This window comes from Bos indicus, chromosome 19 (genome assembly GCF_029378745.1).
Source record: "Bos indicus isolate NIAB-ARS_2022 breed Sahiwal x Tharparkar chromosome 19, NIAB-ARS_B.indTharparkar_mat_pri_1.0, whole genome shotgun sequence".
Lineage (NCBI taxonomy): Eukaryota > Metazoa > Chordata > Mammalia > Artiodactyla > Bovidae > Bos > Bos indicus.
The window spans coordinates 31,845,674-31,869,958 of NC_091778.1; the positions used below are offsets into that span (position 1 = coordinate 31,845,674).

Consider the following 24,285-nt stretch of genomic DNA (forward strand, 5'->3'; position numbering starts at 1 on the left):
CATCACCTTCTTCCTGAACGAGCCACACTTGCTTATTGGCACCATTGTTTTTGCTTTTGGTTCATCTAAAAGCAATCATGCATTGTTTCCCATCACCCCTATTACGTTCCCCCTAGGGTTGCTGTGAGGATAAACATGAAATCTCAGGTGTGAAAAGGCTTTGAAACACTAAGACTACATTAGCATCATACGGCACTCTGATGACAATGATGATGCTCCTGTTCTTTGAGGCAGCTCAGTTTGCTTTTCCTTTACACCCTTTCCTCGCGTTCTTTCACAGCACAGCGTCCGCCCGGGCCCTCCCCTTTCCACCCTCACAAGGCATCGTCTCTGGTCCTTCTTTCACTTGACTCGTACATGATGTTGCCTGGTCTCCGTCCTCCTTTGTCCAGTTATCTGGCACTGACACGATGAATCCTGACATCTCCATTTATCTACCACCTTGGTCTTCCACTGCCTCCTCTTTCTCTTTCCAATGTGCTGGTCAGAACAACGGGCTCATTTAGATTTTTGTCAGCCTGCTACTAGGGGCGTTCAAAGAAATGGTTTTCAATTCAGTGCCTTTGCAGCTAGATTATCAACACTTTGATTACAGTCTCTTTTTCGCTGCTCCCGACGCCGTTCTCTTTTTCTTAAGCACCAGTTGAAGTTGGCCAGGTTGGAGCATGTCCAGTCTCTACAGAGCAGCTTCAAGATCAGCAGAGTGTTGTTTCTGTGTGGAAAGGCAGTCCTCTCTCTGTTCTTATACTAGGGGAGTGGGGGGCATCTCTTCCATTGGGGGGGCTATGGACGGGAATGGAACAGGGATGTGGGCAGTGTCAAATACAACGGCAGTAATAGAAGGTGTTCTACCAGATGGCAGATCTTGCAGTAGAGAGTGGAGCCAAGTGCTGAGCATAAGAAGTGGGGGGCTCCATTAGAAGTTTATTTATTTATTTTTAAATTCTTTAAAAAAAAAAACTTTCTTTTTTTTTACATGTATTTATTTATTTACTTTGCCACACAATGCAACATGCAGGATCTTAATTCCCCAACCAGGGATTGAACCCTCAGCTGCTACAGTGGAAGCGTGGAGTCTTAACCACTGGACTGCCAGGGAAATCCCCCTTCACCACCCTTAGGAAGCTTAAAGGCAGAGGGGAGTGGGCAGTGTAGCAACTTCTGGACATGTGGAAAGATTACCGAATGGTCTCCTGAGATTGAGAAGTGTCAACTGCCGTGGCCCCAGTTCACCCGGTGTGTTACTTTTCTCTTGTATTAATGCTCAGGTTTGTGCAGGATTGCGTGTGTATGTGTTTAGTCTCTCAGTTCAGTTCAGTCCACTAGTCATGTCCAGCTCTTTGTGACCCCATGGACTGTAGCATGCCAGTCTTCCATGCCCATCACCAACTCCCGGAGCTTGCTCAAACTAATGTCCATCGAATCAGTGACACCATCCAACCATCTCATCCTCAGTCATCCCCTTCTCCTCCTGCCTTCAATCTTTCCCAGAATCAGGATCTTTTCTAAGAAATCAGTTCTTCACATCAGGTTGCCAAAATATTGGAGCTTCAGCTTCAGCATCAGTCCTTCCAGTGAGTATACAGGACTGATTTCCTTTAATATTGCCTGGTCTGATCTCCTTGCAGTCCAAGGGACTCTCAGGAGTCTTCTCCAACACCATAGTTCAAAAGCGTCAATTGCTCAGTCGTGTCCAACTCTCTAAAACCTCATGAACTGTAGCCGGCCAGGGTTACGGTTTCACAAAAGTTGGGTGATGCAGATGTAGAATGGACAAGACTTAAGAGTCTTATAAGATCATGGTTCAAATGAAGGGTTATTGGATCCATATTAAAAATAACAGGGAGGTAAAGAAGAAGGTTAGGTTAAACAGAGGAGCCAACACACTGGGTGTTTTATTAATGTGGAATCATATGAGCAGGGAGCAGAGAGTAATAAATTGAACAGTCTGGGGCCTCCCTGGTGGTCCACTGGTTAAGGATCCGCCTGCCAGTGCAGGGGACACAGGCTTGATCCCTAGTCTGGGTTTCCACATGCTGAGGAGCAACTACTGAGCAACCACTAAGCAACTACCCTCGTGCCACAACTACTGAGCCCGCATGCCTAGATCCTGTGCTCTGCAACAAGAAAAGCCACCCCAGTGAGAAGCCAGAACACCACCACAAAGACCCAGCACGGCTAAAAGCAAACAAATAAATAAATATTTTAAAATAATTTTTTTAAAAGATTAAACAATCTGACGAGCAGGACATTATCATTGTGAATAAGTATGAAAGAATAATATATGAGACACAGGATCATTCCTAATGATAAAGTCCTTGGTGCAGCCTCTGAAAGTGGGTACCAGAAATGGAATGAAGTTCTTTGAAGACGAGGAAACATGGGGCTGGGTGTCGACCGAGTCATCCACAGTGACAGCAAAGTTCACCAAGTTAATGATGAAGCAAGAAAAGAGGGAAGATTTTAAACCAAGTTCCAAAGCCTTAATAAAAGTGACTCTCTCTGGGAAGTTGATAGAAGGCATAAAACATACAAGTTAGTAGGTAATATAACCGATGCATGTGCTTTAGAAGAGAAAGGGTTTTTCTACAAGAGTGGAGAAAAAATAGTCTGCAAGTTCTAAGAGAAGGCTAGAAAAATGTTCACCTTCCTCCCAGCCCTGGGGCTGTACGGAGCGAGGGACAGGGACACAGAAGTTGTCATGTCCTCAAAGAGACTGGCGTTGGAGGAAACACAGCTGCCAGGATGGTCAAGGAGGTTTTCAGTGGGACTTGGCTCGTGGTGACCCCACCATAAGGTGCACTGGAAGGAAGATCAGAAAGGGAAAGATGAGGCAAAGGTGAGGAGTGGGGAGGGGAGGGCTGGAAGTCATAGCACACAGTATTCAAAGTAATCTAAACCTAAGCCCTTTTTACCCCTTATCCTTTGTGAATAAAGAAACGAAATAGGCTCTTTTGTGAGCAGAAATGTCACCGAGGCTATCTAACAGTCCAGCACCCTTATCCTAGTATTTTCTGTGGAATTCACTGTTTATATTCCCAGCTCTAAAGCTGACATCAAATCCATTGCCAGCTAAGATTTGTAGAGTTTAATAAGGGTGTTTCTTGGGTTCATCTCTGCTGAATCTGTAATAACCATTCCTCAGTACAAAAAGTCATCATATGGCTTTGTCCTATACAGTTTAATAAAATTCCATATTTTTTTTAGTGCTTTAAAGACGCTTCCAATATTGACAGTGTTCTTTAAAATTTCTTGCAGAAATATCAAATTGCATCTTCAGTTTTAGTTCCCCTGAGACTAAATTTAAATACAGACTTTTATTCTTTTTTTTTTTTTAATTTCTCCTCCTCTCTCTCATGTTCCTTACCTTCTGAGAAAAATTGCCCAACAACTCCTTCATGGTATTGCACACTTTTGTGATCCTTTGTCTAAAGAAAACTGTATACTTTCTCTAAACTTTATTGGATTGGTGAATAGCTAGTATTCAGGCAGAATTGGTGTCCTTTAGTAAGGTTATTTCTTTGTGTGAAGTCTTTCTCAGGTTTGCAGAGCAACTCTTTTTCATTGATCTTCATGTTTTTAATTGTGATATAATTGACATAGAATATTGTGTAAGCTTCAGATGTACACCATGTTTTGCAACATGATTATCACCGCAGCATTAGCTAACACCTCTGTCACATTACATAATTATTATTTATTTTTCCATTGCTTTTTTTAAAATCAGAGGATGATTGCTTTACAATGCTGTGTTGGTTTCTGCCGTACAACAGTGAGAATCAGCCATAAGAATACATGTATCTCCTCCCTCCTGAGCCTCCCTCACCTCCCCCATCCCACCCCTCCAGGTCATCATAGCACTGACATATATATACTACCATGTACAAAATAGATAGCTAGTGGGGAGTTGCTGTATAGCAAGGGAGCTCAGCTTGGTGCAGAGCAACTCTTGAGCATTCGCCTTGCGCCAGTGACATGGTTGTGACATGTGTGTTCACGTGGCTGTTCCCTTACACCAATCCTAACACTGAGATGCACAACATTCACACCCACACAGCCAGGTTCTTCCTTGGCATGCCTCTCTTCACTCTAATCCACGCAAGATGACAACAGTAAATGTTCTATGTGGTGGGAATAACAAGGAGGAGCTTCCTATGGAGTAAAGTACAGGAAGCTAAAACCACCTGAGTCCTGCCTCTTGGGGCCACACCTCCCAGTAGGTGTCCAGGGAAAATACACATTATTATTAATATATATCAGGGGATCAAGCAAGCTAGACCCAGCCATACCCACACACTTGCAACTCTCTGAGCCTTTTCACTCTACGACAGTGGCCCAATGCCTGGTCTTGGAGTGGAGGCTGCACAAAATGGAGGGGCATGTCTGTCCACTCTTGGGGGTGTTAACTGAAAAAAAAATAGTACAATGTGAGAGTTGTGAGTTGAGTTTCATTTGGGGCACAGTGAGGCCTAGAGCCTGGGACACAGCCTCGCAGAGAGCTCTGAGGAGCTGCTCCAAAGAGGTGAGGGAAGGAGGTCGGTGTCTTATATGGTTTTAGTGAAGGCTGTACATGCAGCCGAGCACACGGTTGGCCAAGGCTGGATGCTGGTCACGAGGAGTGATGTCTCCATTAATGATTTCAGTGCTTTTCCAGATATGAGGAGATTCAAGAATTCGGGCTCATAAAATCTCCTGAAAATATCTAACTATGTGAACGTCTGTTCTGCCAGTTTTTCCCAGAGCACAGAGCATACCATTCCTGATCTCCACCCTGAACTCCTTTCAGGGAGTTTGGAAGGTCAGGAGCTACAGTGGCCTTGTAGAAGCAGATGGCAACTGCCAGTATTTAGTTGGCAGGGATTCAGTGAAGAGCGCGGGGAGAGGTTGCTTTGTCTCGACAAGCGTGCTGCTTTTTATTTGGGAACAAAAAGTTGGAAGACGTAGCAACCCCACCCTGGGAAGGAAAAGGGTCTGTGCATGAGGTTGGGGTGTATGGCTCCTGGCCACTGGCGATGGGGGTGCTGTGTAGGGGTGAACACTCAGTGACATGAGAGGTGCTAATGACCACTCCATGCTCCTTTCAGGCAAAAAACTCGGATATACCTTCAACAACCGGAACTTCCACAACGTGTCTTTGGGGCAAGGACAGGAGGTTGTGGCTGAGGCTGTGCTGGACCTGGCTGCCAAGAAAGGCCACTGGGTTATTTTGCAGGTACACCCACTCTGCGCTGATGGGGCCCATTCTTGACCCATCCCTGTGTGGACCTCCGGGGCCACCCTTCCTTCCACACCCTCCTCCCCTGACTTCCTAATCTTCTCAGGATGCTGGCTTTCAGCTGGACTTTTCCAGCTGCTGATCTTTTCCCATGCCTTCCTTTTCTGTTCCGCCTTTCCTCTGGGTCACATGGTCCATGTTCTCCATCACATTCATGACTAGAATGCCACATGTGCAACCAGAACTCAGCCTCTTCATTGAGAGCTCATGTTGGCATCTAGAGTCTGGAACACCTACTGTTGAGGTTCACTAAACATAGGAAGTAAAGGCTGCCCTTCTTCTGTCATGGCCTGTCCTCATTCCTGTTCTTGCAACTTGCATGGATGCTGAGGCTGTGGCAGAGCGAGCGGCAGACCTTCTCTCCTCCCGTAGCACCCTGTAGCCACCTCTGTGAGCGCATCCACGGCTCTGTAGGAACAGTCCACCATATATATGCCTGTGTCCTCCACTGCATTTTTTTAGGGAAAGAGACATCCCCATCTACCTTTGGCACCCAGCACACTACTTCCCTCAGATGCTGGCTCAGATGGTAAAGAATCTGCTTGCAATGCAGGAGACCCAAGTTCAGTCCCTGGGTCGGGAAGATCCCCTGGAGGAGGGCATGGTAACCCACTCCAGTATTCTTGCCTGGAGACTTCCAGGGACATAGGAGCCTGGCGGGCTACAGTCCATGGGGTCGCAAAGAGTCAGACACGACTGAGAGACTAATACTTTCCCTCCTTTCACACTACCGTGAACACAGTAGACACTCAACCAGAGCCTGTTGGGTAAAAGAATCAGTGAAGAAAGCAACGGAGGAAAGAATCAAATGGAAAAGCCAGTCCCTCCCCTCCCATCTGACTTTGATTACCCAGAACTTCCTCTCTCCTGATGACTCAGTGAACACTTCATGCTGTTGGGTCCTTATTATCCCACTGTTTGTTTGAGCCTAGCAGCAGAAGGACCTGTTGTTCCCTAGGACTCCTTTTCCAGAAACAGGGGGACCTTAAGGAGGAAAGAGAATGACAGCAGGGTCTCTGCCTCCTCCCACTGGATCAGCTCAGTGATGGGAGGGTGTGACCTCCCCAGCTGTCTCAGGCTCATCTGTCAAAGCGACCCCGTTCTGGCCACTGGGTTTTGGTAAAGAATCCATCTTTACCTGCAATGCAGGAGACCCAGGTTTGATCCCTGGGTCAGGAAGACTCACTGGAGGAGGGCATGGCAACCCACTCCAGTATTCTTGCCTGGAGAATCCCCATGGACAGAGAAGCCTGGCAGGCTACAGTCCATGGGGTCACAAAGAGTCGGACACAACTGAGCGACTAACTTTTTCACTTCACTTCACCCTGGGCACTAACACCTTCAGGAACCCAGCCCCCTCCAGAGACAACAAGCCGTACCTATCTGCTACCCTGGACTGTCACATCTTGTCCCGATGTGGTTTCTGAGAGATCTCCAAGATCAAACTCAGAAGCTGGGATTCCTGATGCAACGGCAGAGTTTCTCACTGGGGAGTGGCGGTGCTGCCCGGCTCACAGAGCCCCGGCTCTCTAGTCAGCCACCAACCTCTCTGCTCCGATAGAGTGATGACAATGGAATTCTTTCCTCTAATAAATTTTCATCTTAGCATCCACTCCTAACTCCTGCATAGCATTTCACAGTATACAAAGCCCTCTCAAATCCATTACCTTTGGTTATTTGCAGCAACTCTGGGAAATAAGTATGGCATGTATTACCGTTATTTCTCTTTTCATAGAAGAGAAAGTAGACCAGATGGCTGTGGCCTCAGCACTGTGTCCTGTGCTGACCTGTGTATTTAAGGTTCTGCAAGCAGCCTTCCTCAAATATTTATCAGGGAGCTTTTATCTGTCCATCATAATGAAACATATTGCAATGAAGCAAAGTGACTATCCTTGCTAGAGTGAAAAGTGCATGCTGCAAGGTGGTGCTAAGAAATTAATGTCGTTTCACATAGACAGACTGACAGATAGGAATCTCAGGGAGGAGGAGACAGGCTCAAAGACTGGAGGGGCTTGGGCATAGACGAGGAACCTTCCCTCTATGAGATCTGCAATGTCCCAGTGTGTTTTAGGAAGATAAGTTTGACAACAATTAGCAGAATGATTTGGAGAGGGAGGAGGAGGAAGGAGAGCTAGCTAGAAGTTTAAATGAATGCTTTTCAAGCCTGAACATGCAGACAAATCACTGGAAGATCTTATTAAAATGCACAAATTCAGTAAGTCTGAGTCAGCATTTCTAACTGGCTTCCACGTAATGGTAACATCACTGGTCCACGGGCCCCACATTTGAGTGTCAGAGGTTCAAAAAAATCCGGGTGTCAGGCTGTGGGGATCTGAAGTTGGAGGGTAATCATGCATGAGGCACTTCAAGTGTGACCCCCCAGACCGGGAGCAGCAGCATCACCTAAGGACTTGTTAGAAGTGTAAGCACTCAGGCCCCTCCATGGATCAGCCACTCTGAGGTGGGGCCCAAGGACCTTTGTTTCAACAAGTCATCCAAACAAGGGGATTCCGAAGCCTCAAGGTCAAGCTTGAGATCCTTAGGACATGGAAGGATAGTTTGAATGGCAGGAAAAAGGGGTCCTCATTACTGAGAACCCCAAGAGTCTTGCTAGGATGTGATTTGTTTGAAGCAAAGGCCAGGTACCGCCCTCCACCCTGATCCTCCTTCCTGATCACCATTTAAGCAGAGGTTTGCATGGGGCGGGGGGCTCCTTCCTTCCCACCAGAATATCCACCTGGTGGCCAAGTGGCTCGGCGCCCTGGAGAAGAAGCTGGAGGAGCATAGTGAGAACAGCCACGCAGAGTTCAGGGTCTTCATGAGCGCGGAGCCCGCACCCTCCCCTGGGAGCCACATCATCCCCCAGGGCCTCCTGGAAAATGCCATCAAGATCACCAGCGAGCCACCCACGGGCATGCACGCCAACCTGCACAAGGCCCTGGACAACTTCACTCAGGTAGGGCCCTGGAGGGAGGGGAGCAGGACACCTCGCCTCGCAAAGAGCAGACCCCCCACCCCCACCCCGGGCAGGAGGAAAACACACTCTCTTGCAGGAGTCAGTGGCAGGGCATGCCCTGCTCGCCTGCCCTGAGGGTCCTGAGCAGAGACAGGGAAGGGGCGGCAGCTGCTTCAGTGGTATAGCTCCTAATTATTAAGATAATAGAACTATGCCTCGGTAGGTTTAGTATCATCTTGTCAGCCTCCCCAGGGGCCCTTGTCTTTGGGCTTACACCGTGCAAGCTCAACATCCAGTCTTAGTTATCGAGCAGTTGGGAAGTATATCTCAAGAGATGCTGGCTTGTCCTGGTTCTGCTGTGGAAGGATACACAACAGTTGACATTTGGGACTTTACCAGCCTCTGCAGTAGGTCATTTGGAGGAACAGGGACAGATTCAGGAGTCTCTTCATTGCTCACAAGAGTGTCAGTTGCTCCATTCTGCATTTGCAAATGCTTGGAAACAGTGGCCCGCTTAATACCCTCTAGGATTTGCTTTGTTCCTCCAGAGCCTTATTTTCACTGTTTATGGGACAAATCACAGAACTGGGGTCTTTTCATTCCCTCTTCCCTGACCGCTGTGCTGTTTGGAGATGATCATTTCATTCTGACTTTCATTTGAGCGAACCCACTGTCAACTAGCTTCACAAGTGTGGCTTCTCATCTTTGTGCTTAAAGGCATTTTTTCAGCAGGACTCGATTTTCCACGTGTGTCAGAGGTAACAAAGGAAGCTCCTTACACGTCCGCAGAGAATAGCTCTGTCCAAAAAATCATTATTATAATAAGTTCCTGTTTGCACGAGGCAGTGACTTTGTTTCCTGTACCATCTCTGACCTTTCACATCCATATCTTCATGGCAAGCGTGTGCCCAATCAAGGGACCAGAGAGAGAAACTGTGTCACGGGTTCACTGGGGAAAAAATCAGACCTACCAGCAGCTTAATCTCTGCGGTCTCCTCTGCTTCCCTTCATTGCTGTAAGCAAAGTCTAAGGTCCACCTCCTAGAAGAAATGCCAGGACTGACTGAACCCAATCTAGTTGTGTGAGCTTTGTAAGTGCCTCTCGGGCTCTAGCAGCAGCATCTTGCTCCTTCCTAACAGAGGAGCTCACTCAGAGGACACATTTCCTTCCAAAGAATCCAGGGTTCGCGTCCTAACAGCCGTTCACAATGCAAGTTTCTCCCTCCCCACTCATCCCCATGCCCATTAACATCTAAGAACAGTTCCACCGACTTCCTCTGGATTCTCTCTTGCTTTTCTTCCATCTTCCCATCTTTCATCCTCTCTTCATGAGTCAGACCATTTCCCCTGCCTTCTGCGCTGCAGCCAGGCCCCTCGGGGGTCTTGCATCTGCAGCCACGTGTCTGTTAGGATGTAAAGGGCAGGGCACCCCTCTGTGTCTTGTGGCTCCAATTCCCACCGCCCTCTGCTTCAGCAGTTCCCGCAGCAGATGAGCCGTGGGGTCGTCAGTCACACAGGCAGTAATTACACCTACTGAGACTCCATGATGGTCAAGGAAACATGACAGGAAGGAGGGGAGTCAGAGATGATGCTGTGGGTGTCCCCACCCACATCCCAGTGCTGAGTGCTGTCAACAGGACAAATGTAACACTTCTGTGGCCCCCTACCCTTTTCTCTGTTGGCTACACTTGGGAACGTCGTTAGCATGTCCGTGTGTGCAAACTGCAACTGTAAACAAGCTCTGTTATAGGCTGAATCTAAACTAAAGCCCAGCCCCTTGGCAAGGTCCTCTCAAACCTGACTCCATGCCTGTCTGCAGCGCAACCCACTGTCCTGCTGCCACCCAAGTCTCCGCACCCCCGCGCTGCCTGCCTCGCGTCACAGCTGCTCTGCTCTGACGCTGGGCATCATCTCCTTCCAGGACACCCTGGAGATGTGTTCCCGGGAGACGGAGTTTAAGAGCATCCTCTTTGCGCTTTGTTACTTTCACGCTGTGGTGGCAGAAAGACGGAAGTTTGGGCCCCAGGGGTGGAATCGCTCCTACCCCTTCAACACCGGGGACCTCACCATCTCTGTGAACGTACTCTACAACTTCCTGGAGGCCAACCCCAAGGTACGGCAGGTCGGGAGGGCGCCTCTGAGAAAGATGATGGGGCATCAGCATGGGGAGATGGGGTGTGCTCACTGGCGCAGGTCTACAGCCCCCCAGGGGGCATGAGGAAGTGCAGGTTTACTGCAGGGTCAACCCCAAGAGCAGCGTGAGGCCGAGGAGGAAGTACCATGAAGGGAGAGGGGTGTGGTGAGAGTAGTGAGAAAGCTCAGGAAACCAAACTATTAACAGTGACTCACACTTGGTGTCAGTCAGTCCCATGGGTGTCTGTCCCAGCCCCCTTGTGTACTCCCAGCATTGCTGGGGGTGGTGATTGGCAGAAAGAGACCCACTCTCATATGCTACAAGCTCCCAATTTAATTCACCAAAGACAGAGACCTTCTTGTGGTGGTGCACACAGTTCCTCGCATAAGCACCGTCTTAAGCATGGTCTTGCTGAAGTTGAAGAAGCCAAATGCTTCCTTCTTCCTTCACCTCGCCTCCTTTGTCCCGCCTGATGGCTCCATTTTATGAGACACTGACACCGATGATCCACGCTCTTCAGTTTAGGGAAGACCAAACAGCCTCTGCAAGGCCTCTCCCTCTTTCTCTGGGGACAGTGAATCAGGCCCAGAAGCAATGCCCTGGCTCTGGCTCCAGGGTCCTGGGAAGTCCACCACAGAACACACCATCCCTTCACCTGCCTCGAGGACCCAGGCTTCCAAGTGGCTTTCCTGCCTAACGCTAACATTCATGAACTCGTGTGCTGTATTTCACTCACTCTGAACTGTCCAAGGAGACGATTAATCAATAAGCTAACTAATGGCAGCGAATGAGAAAAGTACCCACGTCTTTGCTCTCCTCTACTTGAGCTTGGCAGGTTTAAAGGACCCGTAGGTAGAGCCTGACTTCACTGCCACAGTTAATGACTGTGAACGAGGGCAGGCGTGTGTGCAAGAGTGCCTGTGTCTTACCTCTTCTCACCCTTTGATCTAACTCTTCCCTCGTTTAATGAGCTCCCAGAGGTGCTCGCTCCCAGAGGTGCTCGACCTTGCTGGGTACCAGGGAAACACGGATGAATAAGACACTGCTCCTGGGACTTCCCTGGTGGTCCGGTGGTTAAGACTCCATGCTTCCAATGCAGGGGGGTACGGGTTCAATCCTTGGTCAGGGAACTAAGATCCCACGTGCAGTGCAGTTCAGTCAAAAAGATTTTTTTTAAAAAGACGTTGCTCCTAATCTCCAGACCCACCACATCCTGTGGCTCACATCTGGTCAGCCTGAGGCCAGCGTGCAGGGCTTCCTCCCTTCCTGTCTCAGGTCCCCTACGATGACCTGCGGTACCTCTTCGGTGAGATCATGTACGGGGGCCACATCACCGATGACTGGGACCGGAGACTCTGCAGAACCTACCTGGAGGAGTTCATCAAACCAGAGATGCTACAGGGAGAGCTGGCCCTGGCCCCAGGGTTCCCACTGCCCGGCAACATGGACTACAATGCCTACCACCAGGTAGGGACCTGGGTCTCCCTTCTGTGCAGCCCAGGAGGACTGGAGACGCCTGGGCAGGGCCAGGGGAGGACGGCTGAAAAAGACGAGCTCACACGCAGCGTGGCTCTCAGCCTGCTCAATTTGAGGGCTCCTAGAGGACTTCTAGCCTCCAATTAATGACAAAATTGAACTTTCAGAGATCTTTTTATTCTTGACGTTCGGTTCAATAATTCTATTTGTTGCTCTTTTCTACAAACAACATCTCGGGCATTTACTTGATTGTTTTCATTCAGGATATTGACAAAACCATTAGGAGCAAAAATTCAGGTAAGAACTTAGGCAACTTTAAGTTTCTATTCGTGGTTCAGAATACCTTCAGAGGGACATGGTCTTGTGGAGCAGACCACTCACCCTCCTGTTCTCAGAGGCACGTACACACACACCGAGAGAACATTCTTGGTGAGAATGGAGCTTTTGCATACTGTCACTGGAGGTTTTCATTTTACTGCAGTTCAGTTCAGCTGCTCAGTTGTGTCCGACTCTTTGCGATTCCCATGGACTGCAGCACGCCAGGCTTCTCTGTCCAACACCAACTCTTGGAGATCGAGTCGGTGATGCCATCCAACCATCTCATACCCTGTCATCCCCTTCTCCTCCTGCCTTCAATCTTCCCCAGCGTCAGGTCATTTTACTTTTACTTCAGTTATTTTTAAGGTGTGCATCTTTGCCTATTTAGCCCACCATGAAAATGTATTAAAAGGCAATTAGAACAAACAAAAAAAAAACTCGTTTGTTGCTTGACTTTTAAGATTCCTAAAAGAACTCTTGAATAACAAACTTAAGGGAAACAGTGGTCATAGGAACGTTAACTACAAGCTTTACGCATATTTTTAATTTCTAAAGTTTAAGAATATGTCATAAAAGTCACTCAATCCAGAAAACTAAGTCTATAAGAAGAAATTAAAAACAATAAGACTAAAAAAAAAAAAAAAAAAACTCTTGAAAGTAAATCAAGGGAATTTTAAAAATAAACACGTTGAAAGCTTTAGCCAAGAAAGTTGTGCAAGAGCATCCCCTACTGTCGGTCGATGGAACAACTTGACCAGAGGCTGGAGAAGGTGTTGGAGGATACGGTGGTTTGCAGGCTTCCCTCTCTATAATCTGTCAGCTAATAGACGGTTATAGAGCACCTACCAAGAGTCCAGGAGCATGTACCGGGTGCTGGAAGAAATGCGAAAATAAACACGCGGATTTGCCTTTAAGTAATGAGCCATCTGTCACTTAGACTCTGCTCTGTTGCTGTTGCATGCTCAGTTACGTCTGACTCTTGCGACCCCATGGACCACAGCCCACCAGGCTCCTCTGTCCATGGGATTTCCCAGGCAAGAATACTGGAGTGGATTGCCATGTCCTTTGATCCCGACCCAGGGATCACACCCGAGTCTCCTGGATTGCAGGCAGATTCTTTACCAACCACTGAGCCACCTAGGAAGTACCACTTTGCTCTAGATGGGCCCTGCTCTGACCCACTGACTGCCCTGCAGAGGACGGGTCAGGTGAGAGCGGGGAGATACGTCTGGCTGGTTTTCAAGTGAGCTTGCCCTTGACTTTCAGTACATCGATGCCCAGCTGCCCCCAGAGTCGCCCTACCTCTACGGCCTCCACCCGAACGCTGAGATTGGCTTCCTGACCCAAACATCGGAGAAGCTCTTTCGCACAGTGCTGGAGCTGCAGCCCCGGGACAGCCAGGCTGGAGAAGGAGCAGGGGCTGTGAGAGAAGAAAAGGTATGTGGAAGGCTTGCCCTAGATATTCTGGGGGCCTAGTACTGCCCAGGGCGGCGCTTCTCCCGTGGGCCTCGATGGGATGCACGGTGCAGACCGCAGGGTGCACATCTTCCGCTTCCATGAACGGTCCAGCATTCCTCTCCTAGGGCCCCGCCCCGTCAGGTGACCTGGTGGGCCCTCAAGTTACCTAACAGGAGGTACCCACTTTCGGTGTGTCGGTGCTTTGCCCATCCACCCCAAAAAAGTGAAAGTCGTGTCCAACTCTTTGTGACCCCATGGACTGTAGCCCTCCAGGCTCCTCTGTCCAGGGGATTCTCCAGGCAAGAATACTGGAGTGGGTTGCCATTTGCTTCTCCAGGGGATCTTCCCAACCCAGGGATCAAACCTCGGTCTCCTGCATTGCAGGCAGATTCTGTACCAACTGAAGCACTAACCCCAAGGCAGATTTTATTCCCATTTGTCAACCCAAGTGAAGAAAAGGCAGGGCCGAACAGCTGTGGTTTGGGGACCTTGAAAAGGACCTCGTGGTTCCTTGGCAAACTAAGCAATGATGGGTGGGGAGCTGTTCTTAAACACCCCACCCTCACTCGGCCAACTAGATGCTGGTGAACTCACTCGTGTTTCAGATGAAAATGTGGTCTCTCTGTATGAATGACAGTCCCAGAGCCTCCTAACATACAAGTAAGTGCTGCTAAGCACAGCACTTTCTGAAACTAAAGGAAGATGGAGGAGAATTCTTGGGCAGAAGAGCAGAGGAGAGTGTGGAGTGGGTTTAAGGTGACCAGAGGCAACCTGGGAGCTCTGTCCCTGATGAGGGCTGAGCAGAGGGCAGGAAAGGAAGAAGCTAAAGTGAAACTTGCCTGTGATGCTTCTCAGGACGAGGCAGCTCAGTTTCCAAAGTTCGCATCTCCTTCACCCCGCCTCCCCTCTGCAGTCCTGCCTGGTTTCCCTTAGTTAGAGATTCTCTGGTACTTAGAAGATTATGGATTAAGAAACCCGGAGCTATCAAACATTTTGGCTCCAAAGACTGATTTCAGGAAAACAAACTGACTGATAGTAAAGGAGCTGGATGTTTGTTTAAAGGTATAGAGTGATGTCATTAAAATGACTCAAATGTTAATACGCCTCGGAATGAGCTGGGGAGCTTCGGATAGGTTCTCAGGTCTAGGGTGACGCCCAGGAATGTGCAGCCTTGCAATGGTGATGCTGGTGAACCTACTTGGAGAAAGCTGCTCTAAATCCCGCAACTCAGCCTGTTTGACCTTTTGATGCATAGGGTATAACTCGAGAAGCAAAGGAAGATAGGAAAGCTTATGTGGCTCAAAACTCAAACCACCCACCTAGTATCAAAAATGTTCTTAGCTTCACCACAAGAAAGAGTAGCCTCCACTCACTGCAACTGGGGAAAGCCTGAATGCAGGAACACAAAAAGACCCAGCACAGCCAAAATATAAATAAATAACATCAATTAATTAATTTTTAAAAGTTCCTAGCTTTTTTAAAAATAAAAAGACTGAAACTATATAGAGTTGGACTGTGAAGAAGGCTGAGCGCCGAAGAATTGATGCTTTTGAACTGTGGTGTTGGAGAAGACTCTTGAGAGTCCCTTGGACTGCAAGGAGATCCAACCAGTCCATTCTGAAGGAGATCAGCCCTGGGATTTCTTTGGAAGGAATGATGCTAAAGCTGAAACTCCAGTACTTTGGCCACCTCATGCGAAGAGTTGACTCATTGGAAAAGACTCTGATGCTGGGAGGGATTGGGGGCAAGAGGAGATGGGGACGACAGAGGGTGAGATGGCTGGATGGCATCACTGACTCGATGGACGTGAGTCTTGGTGAACTCCGGGAGTTGGTGATGGACAGAGAGGCCTGGCGTGCTGCGATTCATGGGGTAGCAAAGAGTCGGACACGACTGAGCGACTGATCTGATCTGATCTGATATAAGTAATAGGCTTAGGGTTCTTCGGGCAGCGTTCAAATAAGTTTCTAGTTCTTGTCATTTCCTTATCTCCTCCTTCTAACCACTTCAAGAAACAGTGTGTGTGTGTGTGTGTGTATGTGACAGAGATGAATGAACTATGATCACTTGCCAAACTAGAAGAACCCTTTTGCAACACAGCTATCAGGAAGTGTGCAGATTTTTACTAATACACAGAGTTTTAATCTATGGAAGGAAAAGAAGGAGAGAGAAGAGAGAAAGGGGGAAAAGGACACAAAAGAAATTCACGTGATAATACAAATGGCCAATAAAAATAATAAAATATTCTCAACATCACTTGTAACTAAATGAAGTTCAGTGAAATACGTTTCACACGATGGTAAAAAAGTTTTTTTCTGTATTAGGAGATCCAGTGGTGACAGTAAGAGGACAGGCACGCTTGTGTCTGTTATACAGGTTTACATTACAAAACAATTTGACAACAGCCACTGAAGTTCTAAATGTTCATGTGTGTTTCTCATAGCTCTATTCCTTGGATTTCAACAAGTGGAAACACTCAAAAGGGCACAGATTTTATGATAGGTATCTTTATCGCAGAGTTGTTTATAGTAGTAGAAATGATAAACAAGTAAACCAAATATCCATCAGCAGAGAAATGACTCAATAAATTATTTTGGCACATGCCAAAACAGTGAAACAATATATACTATTAAAAAAAAAAAAAACAAGGAAAATCCATATGTACTAACAAGGGAACGTATTCAAGATCTATTCCTAGGTGAAAAAAGCAAGCTGAGGGACTTTCCTGATGTCCAGGGGTTAAAATTCTGATCTTCCACTGCAGGGGGGCTGGGATTGATCCCTAGTAGGGAAACTAACAGCCTGTAGGCCATGAAGAGCAGTCAAAAGAAAACAAAAACAACAGGCTGAAAAAGCTATGTGTGTTATGATTCCACTAGTGATTGGTAGAGAAAGAAGTGGAGAGGGGGGAGAGGAAGGGATAGAGGAAAGAAGTGAGGCAGGAAGGAAGGTGTGACGGACATGCAAAAAAGGAGATGGGTGGGTGGATGGTGGATGATGGATGGGTGGACGGACAGACGGACAGACGGATGGGGGTGATGGGTAGAGTTATATGCATTGAAGAACACCTGCAGAAATTATAAACAGATAATTCACGGTGGGTTTTCTTTCCCCCTTTCAGGGAAGAGGCAAATTTGGTGGAGAATTTTGCTTTTAGTATCAGATTAAACATTTAGATTAAATATGTAGCATTTAGATTTTCACGATAAGCATTTGTTATCAGAGGCGTTTGCTTGCAGAAATGAGGTAGACCACACCCCTGGGCACCCCCTGCTCCCATCTGAAGGGTGCGCTTTATGTCTGTGGATCCGCTCCCTCCTCAGGCTGGCTCTCCAAATCCTCCACCACCTGATCAGTGACAGAGAGAACTCTGTGTCCCCACCTTCACTGTGTTTTGAAACAGTTAACTCCAGATTGTCCTTTCCTTTCTTTGTGAGTAATGTCCAAACGGCAGCTCGCTGATACAGGGCTGTTTCTCCCAATTCAGCTCCGCAGACAGAGGTGTGATGTAGTTTTAGCCATTTGTCTTCTGGTCCAGCGGCAGCTTCCAGGTACCATTAAAATTCCATCCCAGTTTTCGCTGTGACAGCACCAGAGACCCATCTGTGACACGGCAATGAGTTTTTAACTTTCTTTTTTCTAACATCAGCTCTTTTCCTAGAGAACGCGTTGTATGTTAACAACACAAGGCACAGTGAATATTACCCCGGGAGTTGGTGGGGGAGAAAGACACTGTGGTAATTTTTGTAGATGGGAAAATGGAGGCCTAAATGACTTGCTTAAATTCACACGGGTAATACACAACAGCACTCGTTAACTCAGTCAGGGTTCTTTGCTTGTGAAGAACAGAGACCAATTTGGCTGAAACAGGCAAGAAATAGCTCGTATCGAAGGAATCCACCCAAGAAAGAACAGAAACCACAGTGACTCCGGGTCCCTCAGGGAAGAATGGTGGACCATCCTTTCAGAGAGCTTCCCTCCACTTTCTGCACCTGAATCCTGGCTTGAGGTTCAATTCTCACACTCCTGGAAAACATCATCTGATTGGTCCACTTGAGTCATGGGAGGGCTGGGCATGGACCATGCACCCAAACAGCGGGGAAAAGGTAATTTCACCAAAGGAGACGCGGCCCTGTTACAAGAAGAGGGGGATGAGATGAAGGAGCCAGAACGGAGTCCACCACACACGTCCACCCGCTCGCCTGACTCTGGGCTGGCACTGGCTCCCTGGCCCCTTCTCTTTACCCCCCAGTGCCCCCCTCTCTGCCCCTGCCACCCACACGTTCTATTAAACCTGCACTTTCTCATTTTTCTTTGTCTGCTGACAGAGCTCCTAAATGGCAGAGTCAGCCTCCCAGTGTGTGTGTGAGTCGCTCCGTCATGTCTGACTCTTTGGTGACCCCATGGACTTGTAGCCCATCAGGCTCCTCTGTCCATGGGATTCTCCAGGCGAGAACCCTGGAGCGGGTTGCCACATCCTCCTTCAAGGGAGAAGCTGGAGCCTCGTCCTAACCATGTATTTCCCCTTCTGGGGCAGGTCAAGGCGGTCCTGGAGGAAATACTGGAGCGGGTGACAGATGAGTTTAACCTCCCAGAGCTGATGGCCAGGGTGGAGGAGCGCACCCCCTATGTGGCCGTGATGCTCCAGGAGTGCGAGCGGATGAACGTGCTCACCAGACAGATGCAGCGCTCCTTGCGGGAGCTGGACCTTGGACTAAAGGTGGGTGAAGCCAGGCTGGGGATGGGGTTCTGGGGAGCTGGAGCACAGCAGTCACAGCAGCCTCACCACCCAGGAAGGTGCCCCTCCTAGAAACAGAGTGTGGCCCTTCCACAGGGGTGGGTGAGACAGGCTCTGGAGCCGGAAACTGGGCAGGTGGACTGAGCTGTGACTGGCAAGCTGCCCAGAGCCCACACGCTCTGAGCTCCAGGCAGAAGAGAAATCGACACCCAGTGTCTTCTGCTGACGTGGCTGGCATTGCTTTCCCAGGAGGTAGAAGTGTGTGTGCTGCTGCATCGAAACACAGGGTCCAGACACCCCGGACCACCTCCCCGCTCTACTGCATCCTCAGCATGTGACTTCAGAGTGACTTAAGCCTCACCCCGTCCCAGTTCCTTTACCTGTAAAACAGGGCGAGTGGTCCTGCCTCGGGGGGCTTTGGGAAGGACTCAATAAATCTATTTGCATGGGTTTCCCAGTGGGTCAGTGGTAAGGAATCTACCTGCCAATGCAGGAGATGCGGATTCCATCCCTGGGTAGGCAGATCCCCTGGAGGAGGGCATGGCAACCCAGTCCAGTATTCTCGCCTGGAGAATCCCCATGGACAGAGGAGCCTGGCGGGCTATAGTCCATGGAGTTGGTTGCAAAGAGTCAAACGTGACGGAGTGACTAAATGATAACAACGTAGAATGTTGTAGAATAATGCCTTCATGTGGCAAGCACCCAGAAGTGTAAGTACACACAAATGAGTTCCATTCCAAGAGCGCATTTATAAGTCCACTTGGCTCAGAAACCCAACAAAGTTAGCCTAGGTACCCAACTAACACAAACGGCTATATAGCACTGTACTGTAATAGGTTTATAATACTTTTCACACCAATAATGCATAAAAACAAACACAAAAAATAAAACAATCTTACATCACAATACCTTGAAAAGTACAGTTGTCCAGCACAACAGCTGGCACACAGGGCTGGTATCAAGTGAACAGGCAGGAAAAGTTACTGATGGAGGAGGGAGAGGAGGAAGGAGATGGTAGACCTGAAGGGTTGTCAGCAATAGGCGATGGAGGGCAAGCTGTAATGTCACTCATGCCTGACGTGATAGATGCCTGACACTGGCATCTTTGAAAGTTCACAATTTGAAGGTTCATATGTAGGGGACTTACTGTATTATTACTGCCCCATCAGGGGAGGTCCTTCATTGGAAGGACTGATGCTGAAGCTGAAGCCCCAATACTTTGGCCACCTGATGTGAAGAACCGACTCATAGGAAAAGACCCTGATACTGGGAAAAATTGAGGGCAGGAGGAGAAGGGGGCAACAGGAGTAGATGGTTGAATGGCATTGCCAACTCAATGGACATGAGTTTGAGCAAACTCTGGGAGATAGTGAAGGACAGGGAAACTTGGCTTGCTGCAGTCCACAGGGCCGCAAGGGGTCAGACGTGACTTAGCAACTGAACAACAACAGTGATCAGAGGAAAGGAAAGAATTTTAATCTTTTGCAACCTCATGGTTATGTGAAGCGTCCAGGATGCTACCCGAGCTCTGAGCAATGAGAGAATCCCTTATTTATACCACCAGTTATTAAGCACATCTACTTCATTCACCATCAGAAAATTCCATCAAGTGCCCAGCACAAAGCCTAATGGAAAAGCCCTGCTAAAACCATTCAGCTGGACAACAGGCAAGTGGGAGGGCCTGCTGCCATTTAGGAGCTGAGGGAGGCAGCTGCTGTCAGTTTACAGTGGCACACTTATTAAAAGAGTTGTATCTCCAGGCAGAGGGAAAGGATGGACCCAGTTTCATAGCTGGAGGCAGAAGCTCAGTCCAGCCCTGAACATCCAGGGCTGTGATACGCTGCTGCCCTCACATCTGGCTCTTGGAGTTACATGACCACCGTCAGGCATGCAGAGGACACAGCCCTGAGCGACTTCACGTGTAGTCACATAGAAACTGTGAAGTAGGCTGAGAAACCTGAGTTGGGTTTTTTTAATCTGTTAATTTGCCTTCTGCCCCAATATGGACAGATGGAAATAAGGAGAAAAGAGGGATGGGAAGAGATGCTGAAGATTGATGTCACTCCATAATGTTTTAAAATTATACACTGGCTTGCATCCTGTATCAAAGGAAATACAGAATTTCATAGAACAACATCAAATGTAAATAAGGACCTTGGCTGTCATTTTATGTGGCTCGGTTCCTCAGATACGCAGGTTGATATTAGTAATTATCTTGAGTTGGTTTGTTGCAGTCTTAGTTTATTGAATCCATGCAGTTTGGCGCAGTCTGTTTACCCATCCAGCTTCCAATTCATTCTCTCATTTTTCTTCCAAGAGCTTTTGCTGGGGTTTGGTGTCAGGAATTTCAGTGCATGCCTAGGTGAGGATGAAGGGGGTGGGGAGGGACCTGCTCTTTTCTTCCAGTCTAGCTTGAGAAGGCTGGTAGATGGGCAGCCTCTGCTCTCACTTCTGCCTGGAGGAGGCAGTGGAGACTGATGGGAGCCTTCCTCTTCAGACAGACAGTCTGGCGGGAAAAGAAACATAGAAAATGATCACAGTACCAGGCACGACTGATTGCAATGAGGTGGGAGGAAAAGGGAAGAGACAAGTGTGGGGGAGGAGAAGTGGCATCCAGGGGGCTTTGGAGGAAGGGTAGAATTATGACAGCTGATGATAAGAAGAATCTGCTGAGTAGCCCTAAGCCTGTTCTAAAAGTTAACTTGCTTTGGCTGGAGCAGAGAGTCCACTCAGATGAGTATGAGTGATATGGTAAACTTCAAAAGGAAGAAAAGAGCAACTCATTTGCTACCCAAAAGGTACTAGCTGAACTGAGAGGCACAGCACTCAAACCTCTGAGAACTGTGGGAACCCCACAGCACACAGCACGCAGAAGTAACCCTCTGTGCGAGGTCTGCCATCCACAGCCACGAATTCCACAGAGAGGAATTCAGGAAAGAGTCAGACATCCGGCTCTTAGCCTTTCACAACGAAAAGCCAGGTCCTGTGAGTATACTAGAGCTGATTGGCCAATGGTACTGACTCATATTAACCAAACGCACGAAAGCCTGATGTACGAAACTGTCAGCTGTCACTTTATTCCTTTACAGTCAACTAGGTTATAACTTTCAAAGGATCTACTGATGGCAACTTGCCCAGAAAATCTCTGCCTATGTAAGAAAACTACAGGACAAGCTAAATGCTTATGCACTGTCCAGGACGGTGGGCTTCTCTGGTGGCTCAGATGGTAAAGAATCCACTTGCCAATGCATGAGACCCAGATTCGGTTCCTGGGCTGGGAAGATCCCCTGGAGATGGGAATGGCAACCCACTCTTCTTGCCTGGAGAATCCCCATGGACAGAGGAGTCTGGCAGGCTACAGTCCATGGGGTCGCAAAGAATCTGACATGATTGAGCAACCAAGTACACACATTCAGGATGGTAGCCACGAATGGCAGGTGAGCGCTTGAAATGTCCCCACCGAGATGTGCTGTAAGTGTCAGTCAAATGCCAGATTTCAGAGAGACAGGGCCAAAAAGGGGGAATACCCTATTCATAATTTTTATGTTGATTGTATATTAGACTATTTGACATTTTATACATATCACATTAAGTAACATGTTATGAAAATTAAATTCACCTCTTTTAAATTTTCTAAAATGGCTACCAGAAAATGTAAAATTACACACATGCAATATTTTGAATTTTTAAAATATTGATTTTTTTACTGATTTGGCTGCATCCAGTCTTGTTGCAGCACACAGGACCTCTGTTGCCTCATGCAGGCTTAGTGGCTCCGAGGCACGTGGGATCTTAGTTCCCCAAGCAGGGATCGAAACTGTATCCCCTGCTTTGCCAGGCAGATTCTAAACCACTGGACCATGAGGGAAGTCCCAATTTTGTGAATTTTAAATGTAAAATTACACATTCACAACTTGTGTTACATTTCATTTCAGTCATGCTCTCTTAGATGGAGCCCTGGCCAGTCCAGTGTCTGGGACTGGGAGCTGTTTTTTTATTATTCAGATGTTTAAACGTGTGAAAGATATTCAGACTTAAAGCCCAGCTCGACGACTTGAGGGACTGCTCTGGCACTTTACTTTCGTCCATTGTATGTTGACTTAATAGTTCAGCTCTTGCTCTGGCCATTTAGTGACTGATGATCACCACCACGCAGGCAGCTTCCCTGGCCCACATGCCTGCTAGAGTGCATGGATGGACCAGCTGTTGTCATCCACAGTTTGGGCACCAGACTGGCCGGGGTGGAACCCACATAATTCCCCGTCTTCCCTCCCCATCTCATCACCCCCTGCATCTCGTACGAATGACAGCTGGTTGCAAAGACCATCTTCGTAGGGAAGGAAGGGAGGACCAAGGCTGACCTTCAGGTCAGGGGGCAGCCTGTAGCCCCTGGAGAAGGGCATTTTGGGGCATTGCTGTAAGCCTGTGAGCCCAGAGCACCAGCCACTTCCCACCCCCAAGAAGGGACCTTTTCTGGCCATCCAGAGTCCTTCAGTTTGGACTGGAACCTGTGAATCTGCACTCTCCACAAGCTTCCTCATTTAAAGCGATGAAGGCTTAGAGGGAAAATCATGTTTTTATTTTTGTTGTTATTCAGTCATGTCCAACTCTTTGTGACCCCATGGACTGCAGCATGCTAGGCTTCCCTGTCCTTCTCTATCTCCCAGGGTTTGCTCAAATTCATGTCCATTGAGTTGGTGATGCCATGCAACCATCTCATCCTCTGTTGTCCCCTTCTTCTCCTGATATCAAAGAAAGACTGAAAACATTTATTTATAGGGACAAAAAAAAAGTGCTTAAGGCCCCATACAGGTAGCCCTTGTCCCTGTGATAAAGTACCCCCCAGTCTTCAGTTCTCCCCGGTTTCCTGCAGTGTAGACAAGGAACAGGCCAAGCACAGGACCCAAAGTGTGACGTCTTTTTAAGGATTTAGTGTTTTCTTTGTACATTTTCTTACTTGACATGTGAGCAAATAAGCATTTAATTTAATTTAATGTAGTGTTTTCTTTGTACATTTTCTTTCTTGACATGTGAGCAAATAAGCATTTAATCTGTGTTCCACACGACCCAGGCAGGAGGAGTTTGAGGATGTCGGGGTGAGCAGATGGAAGCAGATTTCTCTATGTGGGTAGCTGGAATCTTCACGAAAGGCTTCCTTACCCACCATTTGGCCCCAGAGACTTCCTGTGTGCACCCATCCCTGCCCACAACCCCCGCCTCTACCAATCTGGCCGTGCCTGAGGAGACGAATCTTCTTTGTACACCTTTCAGGAAGTGCTGTCCCAGGGTCTGTAGGTTTATTCCTCTTCTTCTAAGAAAGGGATTTGAGTTACACTGCGCTAATTTAGTGTAGGGCTGTCTGGGTTCTTCTCGACCCCTCCTCTGAAAATGAGTTGTTTCTACTTCCACTCGAGGTCGTGGGCAGATCTGAGTTCAGAACCCTAACCACCAGATGAATGGCTTCTTCTTTTCCTAAATTGTTCCTGTTTCACTCTCAAACGAGCAGAACCTAAGAGATGACACCTTCCTTAAGGCTCCATCACTTGCACATTCAATTAGTAAATGCGAACTCGCTGTCAGAATAACTTACAAGCAGATGTGAGAAATTTTTAAGGAAGCCAAGATACACATTTTGTGTTTCCCTGCTGTCAAAACGACCTTAGATTTCTGAAGAGTGTTAAAAATTAAGTATTGCGTACATATTTTGTATTATGACTTTATTTTTTAGAGCAGTTTTAGGTTCACAGCAAAATGGAACAGAAGGTACAGAGCGTTCCCATTTACTCCTCCCCCCACGCCCACCCCCCACCATGCACAGCCTCCCCACCATCAGCATCCCCACCAGAGTGGTCTGTTAGCTACAGCTAAATCCACACTTCCATCACAAGCCTCAGAGTCACCTGTGGTTTTACTTAGGATTCACTCTTGGTG

The 24,285-nt window shown here is 47.9% G+C and overlaps 1 protein-coding gene across 7 annotated transcripts in view; it reads left to right on the forward strand.

Annotated features, from left to right (window-relative positions):
• Nucleotides 1-24,285, forward strand: part of DNAH9 (dynein axonemal heavy chain 9) — a 285,075-nt gene that overhangs the window by 254,717 nt on the left and 6,073 nt on the right. For all 7 annotated transcript variants that reach the window (XM_070773102.1, XM_070773104.1, XM_070773101.1 and 4 more), the window contains 6 exons: nt 5,085-5,212; nt 8,004-8,231; nt 10,152-10,343; nt 11,640-11,831; nt 13,425-13,595; nt 18,154-18,336. In XM_070773102.1, coding sequence (XP_070629203.1) covers nt 5,085-5,212; nt 8,004-8,231; nt 10,152-10,343; nt 11,640-11,831; nt 13,425-13,595; nt 18,154-18,336 — 1,094 coding nt within the window. The remainder of the gene's footprint in view (nt 1-5,084; nt 5,213-8,003; nt 8,232-10,151; nt 10,344-11,639; nt 11,832-13,424; nt 13,596-18,153; nt 18,337-24,285) is intronic.